General features: G+C 36.6%; 1 protein-coding gene across 1 annotated transcript; it reads right to left on the reverse strand.

The window, feature by feature from the left end:
* Positions 1-6364: 6364 nt before the first annotated feature.
* Positions 6365-19011, reverse strand: LOC139738880 (uncharacterized). The gene is made up of 9 exons (XM_071649508.1): positions 17252-19011; positions 14934-15173; positions 14220-14362; positions 13377-13461; positions 11793-11982; positions 10940-11136; positions 10004-10166; positions 8887-9005; positions 6365-7094 (listed from the first exon to the last, which is right to left on the reverse strand). Exons 1-9 carry the CDS (start codon positions 18569-18571, stop codon positions 6780-6782), a joined length of 2772 nt encoding a protein of 923 aa, XP_071505609.1. The 5' UTR covers positions 18572-19011; the 3' UTR covers positions 6365-6779.
* Positions 19012-19259: the final 248 nt, after the last annotated feature.

A 19259-nucleotide genomic window follows, 5' to 3' on the forward strand; every position in this document is an offset into this window, starting at 1 on the left:
GCCACCCCCCCCCCCCCTTAATATTTCGTTAAAAACAAAATATTACAAATTACAAAAATGAATTGAAACCCGGAAGTGGCACCAGAAATATTAGTTGCACCCCTCCCCTTTACAGAATTCCTAGATCCGCCCCAGCTGTTAATGAATGCAGTTCCTCGGTCATTGAAAGGTGCCTTAGTAGTGATTCTTCTAGACAACAAAAAAGTCACAACACTTCAAACGGTTTCTGATCCACGAAGATGAAATAAGCGTGATTTTGTTCTCAAGAAATGGAAACGTTCTAGTTTATAAATGAAGCAGATTTACATAATAATTATATACACACATTGTACTGTATGAGTGGTCTAAAAACGAGACAGCTCACCTTCCTTGTACACGCTTTGTAAATGCACGTTCACATGTTGTACATTAAACTGTACATAACACTGAATGAAGTAACTGATTGGACGGGAGAACCTAAAAAACGCAATACATATTGTTTAAAGGCATATAGTATTCAAACTGTAAATTTGCTCGACGTATTGTACCACTTCTGATACTGTATACATTCATGTATTACACTCGCAGAAGCGTTTGTGGTCAGAAGTTAACCGTCGTTGCATGCCGCTAGTATTTTTCTTGTACAATGTAAAGTGATTAAGCAATAAGACTCAAAGTGATATCAACATAATTATACACTGCAAAAAGTCAGGTGTTAAATAGTGAACACCGAGTTGGTGTTAAATTTTCGGTGCTCATTTATGGTGTTAAATTAACACCTCCGGGTGTCATTTCCAAATTTTAAACTGTTTTTTGAAGAGTTTCTTAGTAACTGCACTTCTTGTTGATTTTTAATTTAAACAAGACGATCACGAATTTTACATTAAAATACTAGATTTTTGAAAAAATGTGAAAATAAATTTACACCAAAGTAACACCAGCTGGTGTGGTCTCTTATTGAAGCTGGACGGGTGTTAAACCACTGATATTAACACCAACAAATATCAAATCAGCACCATGTGGTGTCATTTTTGAATTAACACCAGTACAGTGTCAAAATAACACCAGGTATAGTGTCAAATTAACACCACGAAGTGTCAGGTGAACACTTTTCAACACCATCACAGTGCATTTTTAACACCTGTGGGTGTGGTCCTCTATTGAATTTGATCGGTGTTAGATTTAACACCCGTGGTGTTAAATCTAACACCGATGTTTTTACAGTGTACAGTATGTGAGTAAAACTAGAAAAAAATGAAAATTCTTTTATTTCATAGATAGTACATCATAACATGTAGCGCGTGTCCCAGGACATCAGACCATGTAAAGGATTTTGGTCGTTACTCAGTGGAGACAAATAAATTGATCACTCATTCCCTCGGAGGTGGCCCAACTTACGATTGTACTGTCCGTACAGTGGCTAGTACAATTAATCAGCAGTCTCCTAAATCTGACAAAACGAAATTATCTTGATATGCACCCCCTCTTTCCCTCCGAAGGGAGAGGGAGCGGTATACAAGTATGAGATAAAAAATTGTTAGAATAGCGAAATTCAAATAATCGGAGACGAAAGAGTAAAAGGCAAAGGGAGAGAGAGAGAGAAACTGGAATTACCATCATAGCGTTTAACAACAACAACAACAAGAGGTTCAGAGGTTGACCCTGTATGCACTTTGAGCGATATATTTTTAGTAAATCAAGGAAGTAAGTTTGTACATCTTATCGTATTTAGCCAAGCCGTCTCAGCTTTGAGACCCCCTTTTACAGGGAAATGAGAAGAGAAACAATGCCGAAACTTGACTGGGTCTTGTCAATATTAAAACATTACACATTTTCCACGTATGTATTGATGAAGTGCATTTTATATACGTTTGGACCATTCTGTTGTTTCAAGACATGCCTGTCATTATGAATGAATGAGAGTTTACTATACATGTAGGTTGTTATTTTGAATGCCCCCCCCCCCCCCCCCTCCGGCTAAGTTAATCAGCCTTTTCAAGCATTTGCTTGTTTAGACTCAAATGCCATTCCTAAGTGAATGAATATTCTGTATTACCCTAAGATGAACATTGTAGTGCTAACAAAAACACCATTTGCATCATGTTGTAGAAACAAGATCGGTACTATGCAAATTTCACAAAAGAATGTAGAATATTGATTGGAAATATAGCATAGCGCTTGTCATTACCTCAGCATAAAAATCCGTTATTCATTCCATGAATTTGGATAAGTTGCTATAATCGGATCTCAATTTTAGATTTCCACTTTCACGTACAAAATGTTGTATCAGCGGGGGAAGGCTGGGTCAGAATGATGTATGATTATTATAGACTGGTTTTAACTAACGCATATCCCTTTACACCATGATAATTACTATCTTATTTGCTCACTTTTTTGTTTTCTTTGTCTATGTATAGTTTAATTGGGATATTTCAGAGGTCACTCACTTAGACCACTTATTCTTTAATCTGTACCGGCAAATCATTAATAACGAGTTAACTACAACAAAATTGTAAGGATTCAGCTGCAATAAATCGTGTCCCTCATACCTCTGAGACAATGATGAGAATTAAAAAAAAAATGTGACCTTCAATGTGGACTCATTCACACATTCCATACCAGTATAAAAGTACGTGGTGTCAAAGTTTTCCCCGAGTCCTTCCTGTGAAATCCTTACGGAACGATTCTAAAAGCACTAAGCTTTATCATGTGGACCCCCCCCCCCCCCCCACCCCCCCCCCCCCTGATTCTGTAAAAGTTTTGTTAATCTAATCTAACGACCGTGTCTGCCTACAATTTGTAAGCATAACCTTTAACGAATTTGAATTACGTACCTGTACTTTGTATATTTTCACCTTTTACACAACAAAGCTAACGTTACCTTGGGAACACTGATTGTAATAGTACATTACACCAATATTAAAACAGTTACGAAGCGCGATAAACGCTTTGGGTCTTTCACTAATTTTAATCTACATACACGGTGTACATATAATGCCTTCGTAATTAAATCGGAGTTAAACTCTCGCGTATGGTGAGGGCAATAAAGTGAATGGTACATTGTATGTAAGCATTCATGCGGTACGTGCATCAGGCGGCATTTGTTTTAATGATAATGAACTTGACGGTCATTGCACTTTTGCAATTGCTTCTTTCGAGTCGATTTACATACTGGTGGTTGATGAGTGGCTACACTCTAAGAAAAATTTCACTAAAAATTGAGTAAAACGGCCACATGGTCAGAATTGAGTAAAGTTTTAACCACTCCTAGTTGAGTAAAAGTTTGATCATATTTGAGCTCCTCTTTTACCCAATGAAGAGTAAAATTTGTTTTGCTTTATTATTGAGTAATTTTATTTTTACTCATTTTTGACCATGTGTCCATTTTGATCGGGGTTATGTGTAAATTTGATTTTAATCCCAGATGACTATTCTGATTTTTAACCATCTTTGGCCATGTGTCCATTTTGATCGGGGTTATGTGTAAGTTCAATTTTACTCCCAATTGACCATTCTGGAGAACACGAGGAAAGTGTAAATTCGTTTTTACTTTTGTGGCAAAACAATTTTGGTCGGCCTGCTTACGTATTTGCAATGTACAATTCATTTTAAAAGTACAGTATGATATACATGACATAACAAACACGTGAAATGTGACTTGCACATTCTCATGGTACATTTGAAGTTGACAAGGCAAGCTAGCAAGTGCATGCTACAGACCAAAATAGTTTGCGACATAAAACCCAAATAAGTAACACATGACAAAAAATATATATCGTTATTACCTTTATTGTGAAGGTAAACAATTTTTTTTTTTGAGCTGAACTATTCATCTTCTCAGAAATAAAACATAACAAACATACACGAAAAGCTGGTAGTATGTTATACTTTAAACTACATGAAATAAGGAAAACAACGTGGAATTGAGTTGTTATACTTACAACTTCTTTTTCTCTGTAACATTGGAATAAACTTGCAACTTCTCTTTTTCTGGAACATTGGATTAGACTGTGCTTACATGCAGAGCATGTAACACGCATGCAGAACTTTACATGGTCATTGATGGTAGAAAAAATAAAGCTTGCGATCAACTTGTCACAACCTTTCTTTTCCATGTAAAACTAAAATAAACTGTGATTTATGTAAAGCATCTTGTGCTATACATCACTTCCTTTCCAGTCTCTGGTATAGGATTAAAGTTTGGAACCAAATGGAACGACACTCTGATTCTAGGTCTTCTCAAAGCTTCAGTCACAACATTTAAAACTCATTTCTCGATGTTGGTCCAATCTAAACATTTCTAAACACAAAAATCAAAACAAGGATACCGCACAAAGTACAAGTGTTTCTTTCCTAACATATGGTCAATATCCTTCCCATGTGAAGGCACAAGTATTTTAACAAGATTATAGCAAGGTCAATATTTTGGTTGCTCTACATTTATATTCCAGCAAAGTCTTACATCACATAAATTGTAAACCTTGGTTTTATAGAACACCCTTTGCAAAATATATGGCCATATGAAATAAACCACATGAAATTGAGTTGTTACTTCAAACTTCCTTTATACACTGAAATAGACTGTCTTTATGCATGCAGAGCTTGTACACATGTAAAACTTTACATGATAGGAAAATAAAGCATGCAGTGGAATGATGACACTTCAAGTCATAATTTTCTTAACCAGTAATGTAAACTAGCTGTAGACCTTCTCAAAGGACAAAATAATCAATAAGTTGGTACATGATGATTAATTCTTTACATAAAGGAACCAGAAACATGTCTTCAATGGGCACAGGCATAACAAGTATAAAGGTGCATTTATATCGTATCTGGCACAGTATCATGGCGCAGCATTAACGCGATATCTAAACCGTGATTGATTAACACTCTGCGCGCACTGACCAATCACAGACTAGATATCTTGTAAATGCTGTGCCGTGATGCCATGTAAACGAGCCTTAACACTGAAAATTAACGAAAATTATAATGTGGAATAAGCACCTCCAGCAGAGGGCCTCAAAGATATATTTTTGTCTGTTTCAGATTTGAAGTAAATTTGCCATTTGGGGAAATACATCACCAGAGTATATTACACTTAGATATAGCATTCAGCTCATCCCAGCTCGAACTTGAACTTGAACTTGAACTCAACTTAAAAAACACAACATTCACATGTAAATACAGAGGTATAATGCTGACATACTATATAAGAACCTGAAATGGACTCCACGAATACACGATTATGATTTCTTTTACAACATACTGAGGTGTCTGCCCCTAACCATGAAGTTAATACCAGTCTTCAGCTGAACATTTTGTCTACTTCTTATCAAAATGGTAGTAGGCTCTGAAGGCCTTTACTGCCCGTGTTTCTTGGGCACCTGCTTCAACCCCGTAAACCACAGTGTCCAAGATCACCCACATGGCTCGAGCCTGTGCTGGATACTCCAGATCAAAGATCTGAAATTTCTTATAGCACAAGTCAACATCAGATACATGTATGAGACTAAGAGCTTCCGCTCAAACACTTTATTTTACAAGAATAATGAAACACTGGGCTACAAGCCAAATAATTCGGTGCCTTTTCTGCAGTTGGAAAAAAAAATCCTCCAGCAAAAGAAAACCAGAAAGACATAGGTGCTACATATTTTGCATTTCACTACTGTTTCAGATTTGATGTATCATAAACTTTCCCTTACAAAATAAAGCTTACCACCTTGAAGGATTATTGATATGTATTCATTATTTCTGAGAAGATATCTGTGTTTCACTGTTACTATTAAAGACAGGTCAATTTTTACTCTGCTAAAATTTGTATGCAAAAACAATGCTACTCAAAGAGATCATGTATGTGCTTGTAATTCAGAGTTTACGGTATTTGCCATATTGGAGAAATCTTTCACAAGAACGAGAACAAACTCATAAATGTAATGCAGCTCACCCTATTAAGCAAACTCCAAATAAAACAATATGAACATGTAAAATAAATTGGTATAAAAATGATGTAGCATATATGATCCTGAAATGGAACCCACTTAAAACATAATAATAATAATAATAATAATAATTTTTTTAAAACAACATACAGCTATTTGTCTTCCCCTTATCATTAAGTTAATTTTTACCTTTAAGTGAACATTCTACCTCTTATTAAACTGGTAGAAGGCTCTAAAGGCTTTTACTGCCCCTTTTTCATCGTACTTGCTTCCAAAAGATTTAAAATGACCCACAGGGCTCATGCCTGTGTGGGATACTATGAATTGAAAATCTAAAAGAGATTTTATATCACAGGTGAACAGCAGATACAAAACTCTTCTGCTAACACGCTTGCTTCACAAGAATGACGAAACAGTGATTGTTTCAAAATTGATGTACCGTAAATTCTTGATTAGCAGCACATACTGACTTTAAGAATTGCATCTTTTATATTTCTTGGATTATGGATATGTATTCATACTAAGAAGATATATTTCTTTTTTGTTATCACAACAGTTCAATCAATCTTTACTCTGCTTAAATATTTTATGTAAGAGCATGCTCTCCAAAGACACCACAGTAGTACATGTATGTGCTTGTAATCGAGTGTTTACCATTTTGCCATTCTGGGGGAATCTATCACAAGAGAATTACAAGCAGAAACACCATCCAGCTCACGCTAACTGAACTCCAGATGATACAGTGGGTAGGAAAGGTATGGGAATCCACTAACACATGATTAATATAATCTTTTTTTCAACTTACAGATATGTCTTCCCCTAACCAAGAAGTTAATACCAGTCTTCAGCTGAACATTTTCTCTACTTCTTATTAAAATGGTAGTAGGCTCTGAAGGCCTTTACTGCCCCCGTTTCTTGGGCACCTGCTTCCACCCCATACACCACAGTGTCCAAGATCACCCACATGGCTCGAGCCTGTGCTGGATACTCCAGATCAAAGATCTGAAATATCTTATAGCACAGGTCAACAGCAGATACGAGGTTCTTTCTCTCAAACACTTGGCTCTCCAGAATGACGAAGCACTGGATTGGCTGGCAGACATTGTTCCCTACAGCCAGGACGAAAGGCTGGTTCCTCCCATGGTCTTTTCGGTAGGCCTCGAGACTGGTTCCTTCCTGCAAATGATAAATATTAAACTGCAAATGTCGCTATGGCAACTAGTATACCTCCGCCATAATGCATGATTCTCCTAATAGGTCTATAGTACATGTGGACAATGTGTGATTACATTTTCACAAAATTGGCAAAAATTAAAATGACGTTTGTCACAAATGTGTTGAATGTTCACCTTCCTTTAACCTAGGTTTGATTGGATGAATAGGAGAGCATGTATTTGGGGATTTAAGGACTTTAACTTGACTTTGACCCATTCATAAGTTTATGCATTAAGTAATTTTCAAGGTAGGGAGAAAAAGTGCAATTTCTGTATTGAACAGTAAATTGTTACCATTTTCATCTGGCCTTTGACCCTAAGATTCATACGATAATCACTGTCAGGCAGGACATGCATAAATATGTAGTAAGTTTCAAGATAACTCGAGCCACTTCCGAGAAATGGAGGAAAAAGCTAATTCAGCACTTTCACTTGATCTTTGACCTTTGAGGCAAAAAAAAAAAGCAAAAAAAAAAAGAAACTTTCCAGAGAATCTCTATTGGGTTATATTTGCATACACCAAGTGTTTAAAAAAAAAAATAATCCTGCTGGCATTGCATAAATATGAGGGAAATAGTAAAATTTTGAAGTGTTGCCTTTGACCTTTGACCCGTGACCTTTGACCCCATGAACCCTAAATTCTCTAGATAATCACTGCCAGTCAGTACATGTAAATATACTATGTTCCATGAAGATACCTTGAACAATTTCCAAGGTACGGAGAAAAAAAGTGAAGTTTTAATATTTTTACTTGACCTTTTGACCTTTGACCTCATGACCCCAAACTTTCACTAGAGAATCTAAATTGGGTAATACATGTATACACTAAGTTTCAAGAAAATATCTTCAGGCATTGCATAGATATGGTGGAAATAGAGAAATTTTACATATTTGACCTTGACCTTTTGACCTTTGACCTGGAGCATGTGCACCCAAAAGTTGATAGGCACAACTTCACCCCCTAATACACATACATGCCAAGTTTGATTAGGATACCTCAAGAGGTTTTTAAGTTACGCTGTCTACAAAATTCATTACGGACGGACGGAAGGACGGACGGACGGACAACCCGAAAACATAATGCCTCCAGCACCACTTCGTGGCAGAGGCATAAAAAGTACATCTTATCTTATGGCTCACAAAGTCTGAAAACGAAGTTTGCTGTTTCCTCCACTATACTGGAAAGAAATAGTTTCAATCAAAGAATAAAAATCTGTAAGAAACGACTACCATCAATAGTGATATGAAACATTTCATTCCCGTGGTGATATTTTTTAATGACTGATTTCAGTCAATATTGCTTTAGGTTAAAACTCTGCAACACATCACACAAATCTTTGTGATTAATACTCTATGCATTTTCCTTCCCCTGTTAATCCTATATATAGTTTAAAATTAGGGCCAGCGAGTTCTGGTACGTGTAAAATTCAAATGGCTACATTTCTTACCATCATAAGCGCGATTCAAGTTCACATGCCAGGACCCTATTACATAAAACTTGACATCAGTAATACGTGAAATATAACTTTGACAACTAAGCTCTCAGGCAAACAGATGTAAACATTTTAGTAGCACATAACAGTTACTGGAACTTTTTATTCAATACACATTCCTTTTTGATGAAGCATCAAAGTGTTCATGTCTTGACTTGATACGTGGAGTTGATCTTGCTGTATGGAGATGTGACCCATGCTAACACAAAATTTTTCAATTTTCTTCACTAATACTGCTTTTGCTACAAACATTTGACATACCTTTTGGCAGTCGATGAAACACTCCAATGACTCTTGGGAAGAGGCTCTTCCCCCTTTTGATGACTTCTTGCCCGGGAACAGATGTGACAGCATAAGAAAAGCCAGATTTGCCTTTTCCTCTGTTAGTGGAGTACACAAAAAGTCTTTATTAGAATATGAAAGATTTTACGCTACATATGTCTTCACACCATAAATCAATCCTGGCATATTTTCAATTCACATATCAGCTTTATATCTCTTCAAATTCAGGGCTTATTTTATAACCAGTGGGCGATTGGGGGCGAATAAGCCACTGCCACCCCTTATTTGGTTGATAACACATTTTTAGTCATCACACGCAAAAAAAAAAAATTCAACCACAGCCCCTCCCCCCTTTTTATGCTGCTATTTTTTGTAGTAATCACAAGAAAATGCGGCAAAATTTTTGCCCGCCTCCCCCCCCCCCCCCCCCCATCCCCTTTTAAGAATCCTGGATCGGCCAGTGATGACTTAAGATTATTATGCAGATTTGCAGACATGCACACTGCTCTTTTATGGAAGAATTGGTGGTGTGCTGTGTGCTGTGTATTTGGGGAAGGTGCCCAAATGTAGGTGGGGGCTACAACAAAGATTACAAAAAGGTTAATGTGATGAGCAACAATAGAAGCCACGAGCAGCAGTAGTTGGAAGTAGCTTGATTCCAGCACTTGCCTCGGTGTCAGATGTTGGAAAGGGCACAAACGACCCTTGGTGCTGTTTTTACTAAATACACCATTTGGAAGAATGCAATGGAGTAAAACACTTCTATAAATCCTATTACATCTACATTATGAGGGATGATGAAGTGTATATCACATCATTTTAAAATCAAATATAATGTGTTACCATGAACTAGGGGACGGGACAGTTGGGTGACTTTGGACAGGAATTGTTTTACTTACATTTTTTTTTTTGCTGTTGGTTTTTCTGCAAATATTTTTGTAGGTTATGAAAGGGGGATATGGAATATTTGAATTACTGCACTTCTCTTGTATATTGCAAGCAGCAAAATAATGTAAGTGAAATTGTCTAAACTGTCCAAAGTCACCCGCCTGTCAAATGTCCCCTAAGTCTACAGTATCTATCAATAATTACACACCTTGAGTGAAGTCCTCATCACGTCTTTCTTGTACTCCGAATTTCACCTTCCACCCTGGAGAAATTCTATTCCCATAGTCCAGAATGCAAGATGATACTACTGGCCACTTTGTGAAGAGAAGGTCCCCCTTTCCATCAAATAGCTTGTTGTAATCCTGCTCAATCTGCAAAGAAACAAGAAACAACAACAACAAAACATGTTTTTGCAGTTATTTTGTTTTTTGTCTGTTAATTTGCCTGTTAGATCTTGAATTCTCACCATCTTAGTCCATTGTGTATGTTCCCAACACACACTGTGCCTTAACCCTATGTATTCCAGAGGGGAGGGGGAGCTTAATTAGCCCCCCCCCTCCTAACATGGGGGAAAAAATTTATCTACAGCATGCAGTCAAATTGTCTCCTTACTCACACATCAGCAAGAGACCTTTAACCCCCATCAAATCTTACCGTAAGAAGCTACATGCATAATAAAGATGATGCACAAGAAACCTCATCTATACCCCATCCCCCCCCCAAAAAAAAAAAAAAAAATAAATAAGTAAATTGCTTTTGAAGAGAAACAGAAATGGATATTCAGACAAGCATTGATGATATCAATATACATGTATATTTCATATTAGATGATTTCTTACATTAAAAAATATATATATATATTTCATACTATTCTATGGGTAGGAAGGCAAACATACTTCATACAATGTTATCTATAGAATATGTACAGATTTTTTTTTTTTTTTTTAAATTTTGCACGCTGTGATTTAACAACAAAAATCAGGCATTTGTGTGTACATGCAAATATGGCAAACACTGAATGCAATAATTTTGTTCATCTAGATTTTGGTAGATATTGGACATGATAATAAAACCCCTGTGACAGCTTACAATGAGGATATAACATGCACCTGCCATTCACAATGGGGACGTAACATGCACCTACCATTCCAGGAGAAAGAAGGTGTGGAAACTCAGCCAGCACTTCAGTCACACACGGCTTGTTCTTTGAACTTCTCGGCAGGTTGGAATGTACAAAGTCCCTTCTATAAGCTGCTGTCTGCTCCATCTTGGCCACAACGTCTTTGTGAGGGGTGTCATGACTCTTCAACCATTCGGTCGTAGCTTTCATGTCTGCCAAATCTGATACAAATTATGGAAACTCATAATAACAATCATTATTGAATCAAGCCTGAGAACAAATGCATAGCCTTAATGTTCATCCTAGCATTTTCTAGCTTTAATCCTGAAAAAGGGGGGGGGGGGGGGGGGGGGGATATAGCCATCCCACCCATCTCTGACCTATAAACCTCTGAAATAGCCCAATATTTTTGTGTTAGGCTGTATGCATTATCAGACATCATTAACAATATTGCTTGGGCTGCTAATTCTCCTAAAAGTAAACAAAGTATAAGAACAAGGCATATCATAATTATAGTGCATATAGAAATATTGCCACATTTTACCCAAGTCACGCTGATTTTTCTATAACTTGCACTTCCCCTTAGACCCAGTCAAAAATTACTCTTTAAATGGGTTTAAAAAGTTAGTACTAACATTCAATCAATACAAATTTATATTTAACCCCAAAATGCAATGAAGTCACTTTTTTCAAGCCTTGCTAACAGACCCAAGGTGGAAAAATTATGCAAATGAATAGATTGTTGTAGGTAAATCTACATTTAACTCAATTGTTTACTGCTTGATGCACAGAAACAAATTTTTTATACAGGGCAAGTATTTCTCAAGCCTGCTTCACTTTACTTTGGAGATAATTGGCTACATTTGTAAGCACATACCATAATTCATCTGCAATGATGAGGTTGAATCCTCATTGGAAGAACTTGAAGTGGTATCCTTAGGACTGCCAACCTTGGCTTTGTCTTGCTTCCTGTCTTGCTCTGCTGTTTTCCTTCTCAGGTACTTCAGCCGGTTTTCCAGCCTACCACCTGCTGGAAGTTTGGTACTCCCTTTCAAGTACCACTCCTCCTTTAAAAAAGAAATGAAATAATATTAATGAGCAAGAAGAATGTCACAATTAAAAGAGTTTATATGGTTATTTTCACAGTAAAGGGAGTAATTTTTTGTTCTGACAGGGTCAAAATTTCTGAATGTGTTTTGATATATATTTAGACTGAATTATAACTAAAAATGTCAAAGTTATGGATTTTTTGTTCCAGAGCTTGAACTACAAGCAAAACCTTGAAAAATATGAGTATGCAAAGTATGAAGAAGTACACTTGTAACTCATGTATCATAAAATTTATCTAAAATACCATGATACATGTGCATGATATATTGTTCAGCATGCATTACTGAGCTGTTTGAGAATGCACATGGGTTTCAAATTTACAGCTGTTTGAGTGTAATGATACTCAGATTGGTAAATACATTTGTAAATATTTGTAAGAATTCAATCTCCAAGGCAATCATTGTTGTAATACACATATTAACATTGTAAGATGAATGGTCACGAACTTGACATAGGAAATTGGTTAGTAGTGTTTCAGAGACTTCAAACATGCTAACACAATACTGTATGTATTATCAACTAAAAAGACACAACACCAGGTTTAAAAGTACTGGGTAAGCATGGTAAGAGTGTACAAAGCTAAAAATGCAACAGTGCTATGTTGTGAGGTTAAAAGGTCATTGACACAGAATTCTCATGGTAAAGCATGGTAACAAGAATAGCATCATCAAAACCCAAATGCTGACAAAGCTTTTTCAGAATCAGTGACAGAAGGAAGCTAACTATTTATGGTAATGGTGCGAGATCATTAATCACAACATCTCTAAATTCAGAATTCTTTTGACATTCTTTGTTTCTATTTTTGTTTATATCTCAACTAAGTCCATTTGGGTTATTTTCACTAATTGCTCTTCATAGAGAAACAAGTAAACTATTGATTCTTTCTCCTTGTAGTATAGTGCAAGGGAACACCTGTACCCAGTATCTTTTAATAACTAAACCCTGTTTTAGATGAAACATGAACCTTGAACCAATAAGCCACTTAATACTTTGCCCACAAACATGGTAAATTTTAGCAATTTATCATAATCCTGTAGTACCTGTACACATGCACTTATGGACAGATGTTGTTAAAATTGCTCCTAGCAAAGAATGAAATGTCTGCACTGTACATGCATGTACAGCTAGGCATCCACAAACATTTTCATTATATTTCTGAAGCCTGTAGTAAGATCAGCATTAAATTATATATATATATATATATATATATATATATATACATATTTCTACATGTTATTCATTGATTTTATTCCAAAGATATCATTTGTCAATAGTTATCTGTCAACTTGGGTTGTGTCTTACGAAAAATCAAATGACTGCTAAGTCAGTAATTTTTAAACTGTCTACTCACGTCTCCATTGCCAGCTGGATCTTTAAGGAAGGGGAACTCTGCAATGATGGAGGAGGCCATTGCCCCCTTCATGTCAGGGCCAGGTCTGATGACAAAAAATATGAGAATTGTAGTGAAATGTACATAAATCATTGCAAATGCACATGTGATACAATTCCCACACAAAGCACTGTGGTGTAGTTGAGCATTCCCCCCTCCCCCATAAAGTATATCCTATTAAAGCTTGTACATCATCTGCATTAACAAAAAGAGGCTAGTTTTCTCAGCACCAGACCAGGAACCTACAGGGAATCCCTACAAGGGTATCAAAAACAGGAAAAATCTGGGGAAAGGGTATCAAATTGAGATGAATGATTATGTAATCCTTGAATAAATTTACCACTTAAGGGTATTAAAAACCAGACATTAAACATGATTCTCTGTTCATGAAAATGGAAGAACAGATTCTATTCAAGCACTAGGAACAGTGGAGAACCTGCATATCCAATTATGGGTATAGGCCTAAATAAAAAAAAAAATATGAGTCATAATGATACTATCCTTGGATAAAATGACTTTTAGGGTTATCAAAATATGGAAGATCTTACACATTTCCCAGTCTAGGGTATATAAATAATAAGATTCCTGAAGAGGGAGAAGAGGGTTTGGAAATGAATTGGACATGAGAAATTCACCTACGTGAAGATACAACTTTAGGTAAAAAAAAAAAAGGTCTTGTAAAGTGAATGTGATTATTTGTTAGAAGAAATGAGAAGAGAAACAAAAAGAATAGGAATGCAAAATTAACACAGACAGAAGCAAGGTAATATTAGGATGCCATTGCAAATGGTAAAATGTCATTACCTGAGGCCATGCAAGTCTACTAGATGCTCTGTACACATATTGCAGATGACACGAGTGTTGTGTGGCGTGCAGACTTTCATTCGAGTTACTTCCTCTAACGTTTTCCTCCCTTCCAAAGATTTCTTCAGAATTTCACCCACATCCTGTAAAATATTCAAGATTGCATGAGTTTAAAAAATGGTGTGTGTGTGTGTGTGTGTGTAAACATCATGATACAGGAGGCAATTCATTTTTTCTGGCATATTTCAACTTCTTTCGAAATATTAGCTAGAAGAGAATCTAAAAATTATACAGTACATGTAATTTCAATTGGTTCTGCGTACAAGTACTATAATCAGTAGCATGATCAGGGCTCAAAATAATAAGTAATTAGCACCAAGAATGGGCTTCCCAGCAGTGAATGACTATTTTCAAGAGACTTTGACAATAAAAAAATAAAAAAAAAACAGAGTCAATATCATGACACCTCTGAATTCTGGTGTGATTTGAAATTCCAATGCTTATATATTCCTCCTCTACACACAACATAAGAAAGGCTGAATCTTAGAAAAATTTGCTCATATCTATACTGTGCATGATGGCAAAAAAAAAAAAAAAATTATTTTCACAAAGTACAGATGAGACACTATATACATGCACATACACTGTATGTAATAACATGAGTACATGTATATCAATATGACTAAATGAATTACATATGAAATGTGAACTTACGTATCTTACTGCTTTCTGACGTTTGAGTGGTGGCGGTGTATCACTGCTGCTGTTCAGATCCTGAACTACAGCTGATGAGCATGATGGTTCTTCTACATCTACTGGGATAGTTGAAGCCTGGGAAAGGTCAAAAGTAACTGATTCCATATCTGACAGCATCAGATCATCAGAAACTTCAGATGACTCCCAGCCCATCTGCATGTCTTTGAGTACAGATTCTGCAGCATTATTTGCTTCGTCCTATAAGGATGAAAATACACCACTCAAAAAGGGTTTAGCAATTCAACAGCAATGAGCTTACAATCATTCCTTTTTAATAAATCTTACTTGACATTAAAATTATTGGAATGAGTGTACAGTTGCCAGCACTGTATCCTCATGCACATTATTTTTACTGATACTTACACACTTTTGAGTTATAGTGCAAAATCAAATCAAGACAGTAATTTTTGGGTTGAATTACAGATTTGTGCATTGTGGAAAGTGATTCACAGAGAACTGTTTCCCCTCCATACTCATGATCATTGATCTGATAACAATGCCAATCCATTATGCAAAAATTTTGTACATGGTCACGCACAAAAATGTTGTACACATTCCATGATTTCAGTATCATTAAAAAGGGAAATGAACTGACATTTTAATTGATGTAAACAATGCAATAAACAGAGAGATGTACAGCATGAAATCAAAACTGAAGTGCATAACTTGTATGCCTGGAAGAAGGGTGCAAGCCCTGCTCACAACCAAATGTTATGATCTTGGTGTCCTCTTAATAAGAAAAAAGATGTTCTTTCCAGCCAGCTTAATGACAATAAATGCTAGTCAGTGAGAAATCATAAAAACTGAATGTATCTTCTGTTCCATTTCAATAGGTTTATCCTGTATAATGGTCATTAGTTTACAAACAAAAAAAAAATAAAAAATTGTACCACGGTACTTACTTTCCTTTCATTTGATATACCAGTACATACATGTATAACTTTGTGTAGAAAGAAAGCACAGAAGTTTGAAATGGTTAAATTGAAAAATTGAAACTGAAGTGAGCATGTACCTGTAAGTTATTTTTGAAGTTTATTACTTTGGTCTAGTGATCTTTGTTGCAGTTATGACAGCATGTATCTGGTAGGAATGTACCACTGATGATCTGCACTATCATGACTCTTCACTGCATGGACAGGTCTGTGTTCAAACAGGTCTTCAGGATTAAGCAACTGTAGAGAATCCAACTCCTTTTCTGATGCAACAAAGGCTTGAAAGTGATCATGAAAGTACTTTGTTTTCCATGGCTGGATCATTAGATACAGTCCATCTTGCTTTCTCATAATATAATCAATCCTTGAGAAAGATGGTAGTTCACCACACCAGTCAGTCAGTAACATGACATTGGGTCTGTATGTGTATCCATAGAATGTTACTTTATCACACAATTCTAGTAAGGTATCAGGTTCACAGCTCAACAGCCGACATACTTCTACCTCGCTCTCAAGATCACAAACTTTGACAAATTCTGATGTGTGGATGTATACACATTCGCTGTTGATGTGTTCTTTCTTGAGCATTCTGAATGCCTGTGCTTCCTGGTGTTTACGTGCAACTGTCTTGGCGATGTTCTTGTAATTATTACAAGTTTTCGCCCACTTTTTCAAAGGCTTGTGCTTTCCTTCTTGCCTCATACAAGCATACTGTGACAAAGGGCCCAGCTGTCTGATTGCCTTGGGATAGTGGAGGAGGTTGTGATGCTTGGGGAGGAGATGGTTATCAGGAAACAGTTGCAAATATAACTGATGATGCTCATTAATCCTTGACTGCAAGTAGTAGGTGACAGCAGTACTAATGTTTGGTGCTAAGACCAGTTGGTATATCTCCAGAAGAACTGTGAACAACCTCCAGTACTCACATCCTTCTTCAACTTTATCTCCCACAATCAGGGGTAAGAACTCAGCAAGACAACTCATCTGTGAAGCCTTTTGACCACTTGGTCCAAATGGATTGCTAAGGTGACTTTGAAGGATGGGGCTGGGCTTGTTTGCTTTTTCTGTTATACCATAGCTGAATGACTGAATACGACAGTTCAGTTCATCAAGGCTAAATCTTCCCTGATTTATGAGTTCTGAAAGTACAAGTTTCATCTCGATTGGAAGTAACCCTTCTAGGAAATCATGCATCAGGTCAGGAGCATAGTTTTGCGACACATGGTAATAGCTCAGTGTATTGAGAGCACACGACCTCCGAAGTCCCGTTTGAGAAACATCATTTACACTGATATCATAATCAATGTTTTCTTCAGTACGGAGTAACCTTTGATCAACAGCTACCTGTTTTCTGCATATTGCCTTGAGTGCTTTGCAGAACCGGCAAAAATAGTTGGCACTAAAACTTCCAGCAAAGCCGAGCATGGTATTGAGAGCTAAGTTATCACCGACTGCCTGGAAGAGTCGGGGACGTACACGGCCAGTGAATCCATCTGGACTATTAATATGAAGACCTTCTGTGAAGAGAACTTCAAGGTCATCCGAAATACGCTGAAGAACAACATTTACACCATATTTGGATACCAAAGAAGATTTTGCTAGAGCAACTAAAAGGACATTTTCCAGTTTAGCTTGGTATTTCTTGGGCAAAGAAGCAACAGTAACATAGATACCAAGAAGTTTGTGTTTCCCTTTCTTTGAACCTAGGGGGTTCGCTGTCTCAAAGTCATCATTATACAGCAACAATTCTATATCCACACAGTCTTGGTTTCCTTCACAAGCTTTGTAATATGATCCATCTCTGTAAGTCTGAAGCACATCTTTTTCGCCAGCAGTGTCTTTTTCCTGAATGATGACTGACATATAGCCTGGTTGTTCCAAGAATACTTTCAGATTTTCACCGACTGGCACGTACTGAAAAGTTTCTTCAACTTGTTTCTGCTCAGTCCTTCCAGTATGTGTATTCAGACATTCTTTGTATACATTGCCAAAAACAATTTCTTCTGGCTCAATAAGAACATTACAGTTGCGGGCAAATTGGTTTTGTTTATGCCGAGTAGATAAACTGAAATGCTCAAAAGGATCTTTCACCATGTCAAGGACTGACTGTAGAGTGTCAATTTGATCAACTGAGGGTTTGATATCCTGAGATACGTCCTCGATGATGGGGGCTGACACTTGTTGAACTGCTTCAATTACATTAGTGAGCAGCTCTTGTGTGTCACAAATTATACTTTGCACTGTGGAGGATGGCAGGGATGAGCTTTTAAGTTTTGCTACATATTCAGAAACAGACTGTTTGATTGCTGATGAAATTTCCTCTGTGGGTTTTTCATTTGGAAGCACTTCTGACTGCTCTGATGCACTTTCATCACTAAAAACTGTGTTTCCAACAGAATCTCCATCACTGACATTTTCTACAATGGAATCATGATCTTGTTCCAAGTGCCGCTTGTAGCTGTAACCATGATAGAATGTTTTAAAACATTCTTGCACATGACACACAAGTTTTGTTTTGGTCTTTGAGTTTATGTTGTGGATCTTTAGGTGGTTCCACAGGTCCACACTTCTTTCAAAGGATTTCACACATTTGCAACATGCAAACATTTTTGCAGGAATGATTTTTGAGATGTCCTTGGTCACACACTTGCCTGTTTCTTCCATTTTTCGAAATGGTGAACAAATTTAAGCCTTGGGCCCAATTGGGAGATCACATCCTTCACAAGACTTGCATCCAGCAGCTTGAATGCTGACAGGTCAATGCCACAATCTAAAACAAAAGAAAAAATATGGTAAATTCTATTTAGGAAAAAAAAGAGAAATGAATGATAAGTTGATTTGCGTGCTTTTATACAATCCATACTGTAGATTATCATAAACAGCAAAAAGCATTACTGTTCAAGTTTGTTACCATTAAAAATACTCAAAATTGCCTTTTTGACATCCTTGTCATTTCAAAAATCATATGAATTATGATGCTGTTTTTCAAAATTGATTTGTGGTCTCCCCCTGCCCCCCTCAAAATATTACATCAACAATTTTCTTGGTTGATATAACCTCATGAAATGTATCATGTATTTTTGTTTTTAATTGTCGAGGTAGGCCTACAATTTTGTACATTTTTTGGAGTAATGCATGATTTAAATAAAAAAATTGAAATGTCAAGGCACTGTAAAAGCACACATACCGTACACACTAAACACACAAAGAAACACACTTCAATGAAGACAATATACAGTACATACAATATGCAACTAGCCGCTTTCCCCTTCCTTTATAGCCATTTTATAGCTCTTTTAATCTGGATAGGAAAAACAAATTGTGTGCGATTAGATTTTCTTTAAAGGGATTT

The sequence above is a fragment of the Diadema antillarum genome, unplaced genomic scaffold (assembly GCF_040938485.1).
Source record: "Diadema antillarum isolate AM-2024a unplaced genomic scaffold, OU_Dant_1.0 seq00000770_RagTag, whole genome shotgun sequence".
NCBI lineage: Eukaryota > Metazoa > Echinodermata > Echinoidea > Diadematoida > Diadematidae > Diadema > Diadema antillarum.

Excerpts from the sequence above, each read along its gene's own strand:
- LOC139738880 (XM_071649508.1), bottom strand. The coding sequence starts at position 18,571 with ATGGAAGAAACAGGCAAGTGTGTGACCAAGGACATCTCAAAAATCATT. Across the intron at positions 11,983-13,376 it reads ATCCAGCTGGCAATGGAGAC|GAGGAGTGGTACTTGAAAGG; the intron begins GTGAGTAGACAG and ends TCTTTTTTAAAG. Across the intron at positions 9,006-10,003 it reads TGATGAGGACTTCACTCAAG|AGGAAAAGGCAAATCTGGCT; the intron begins GTGTGTAATTAT and ends CTCCACTAACAG.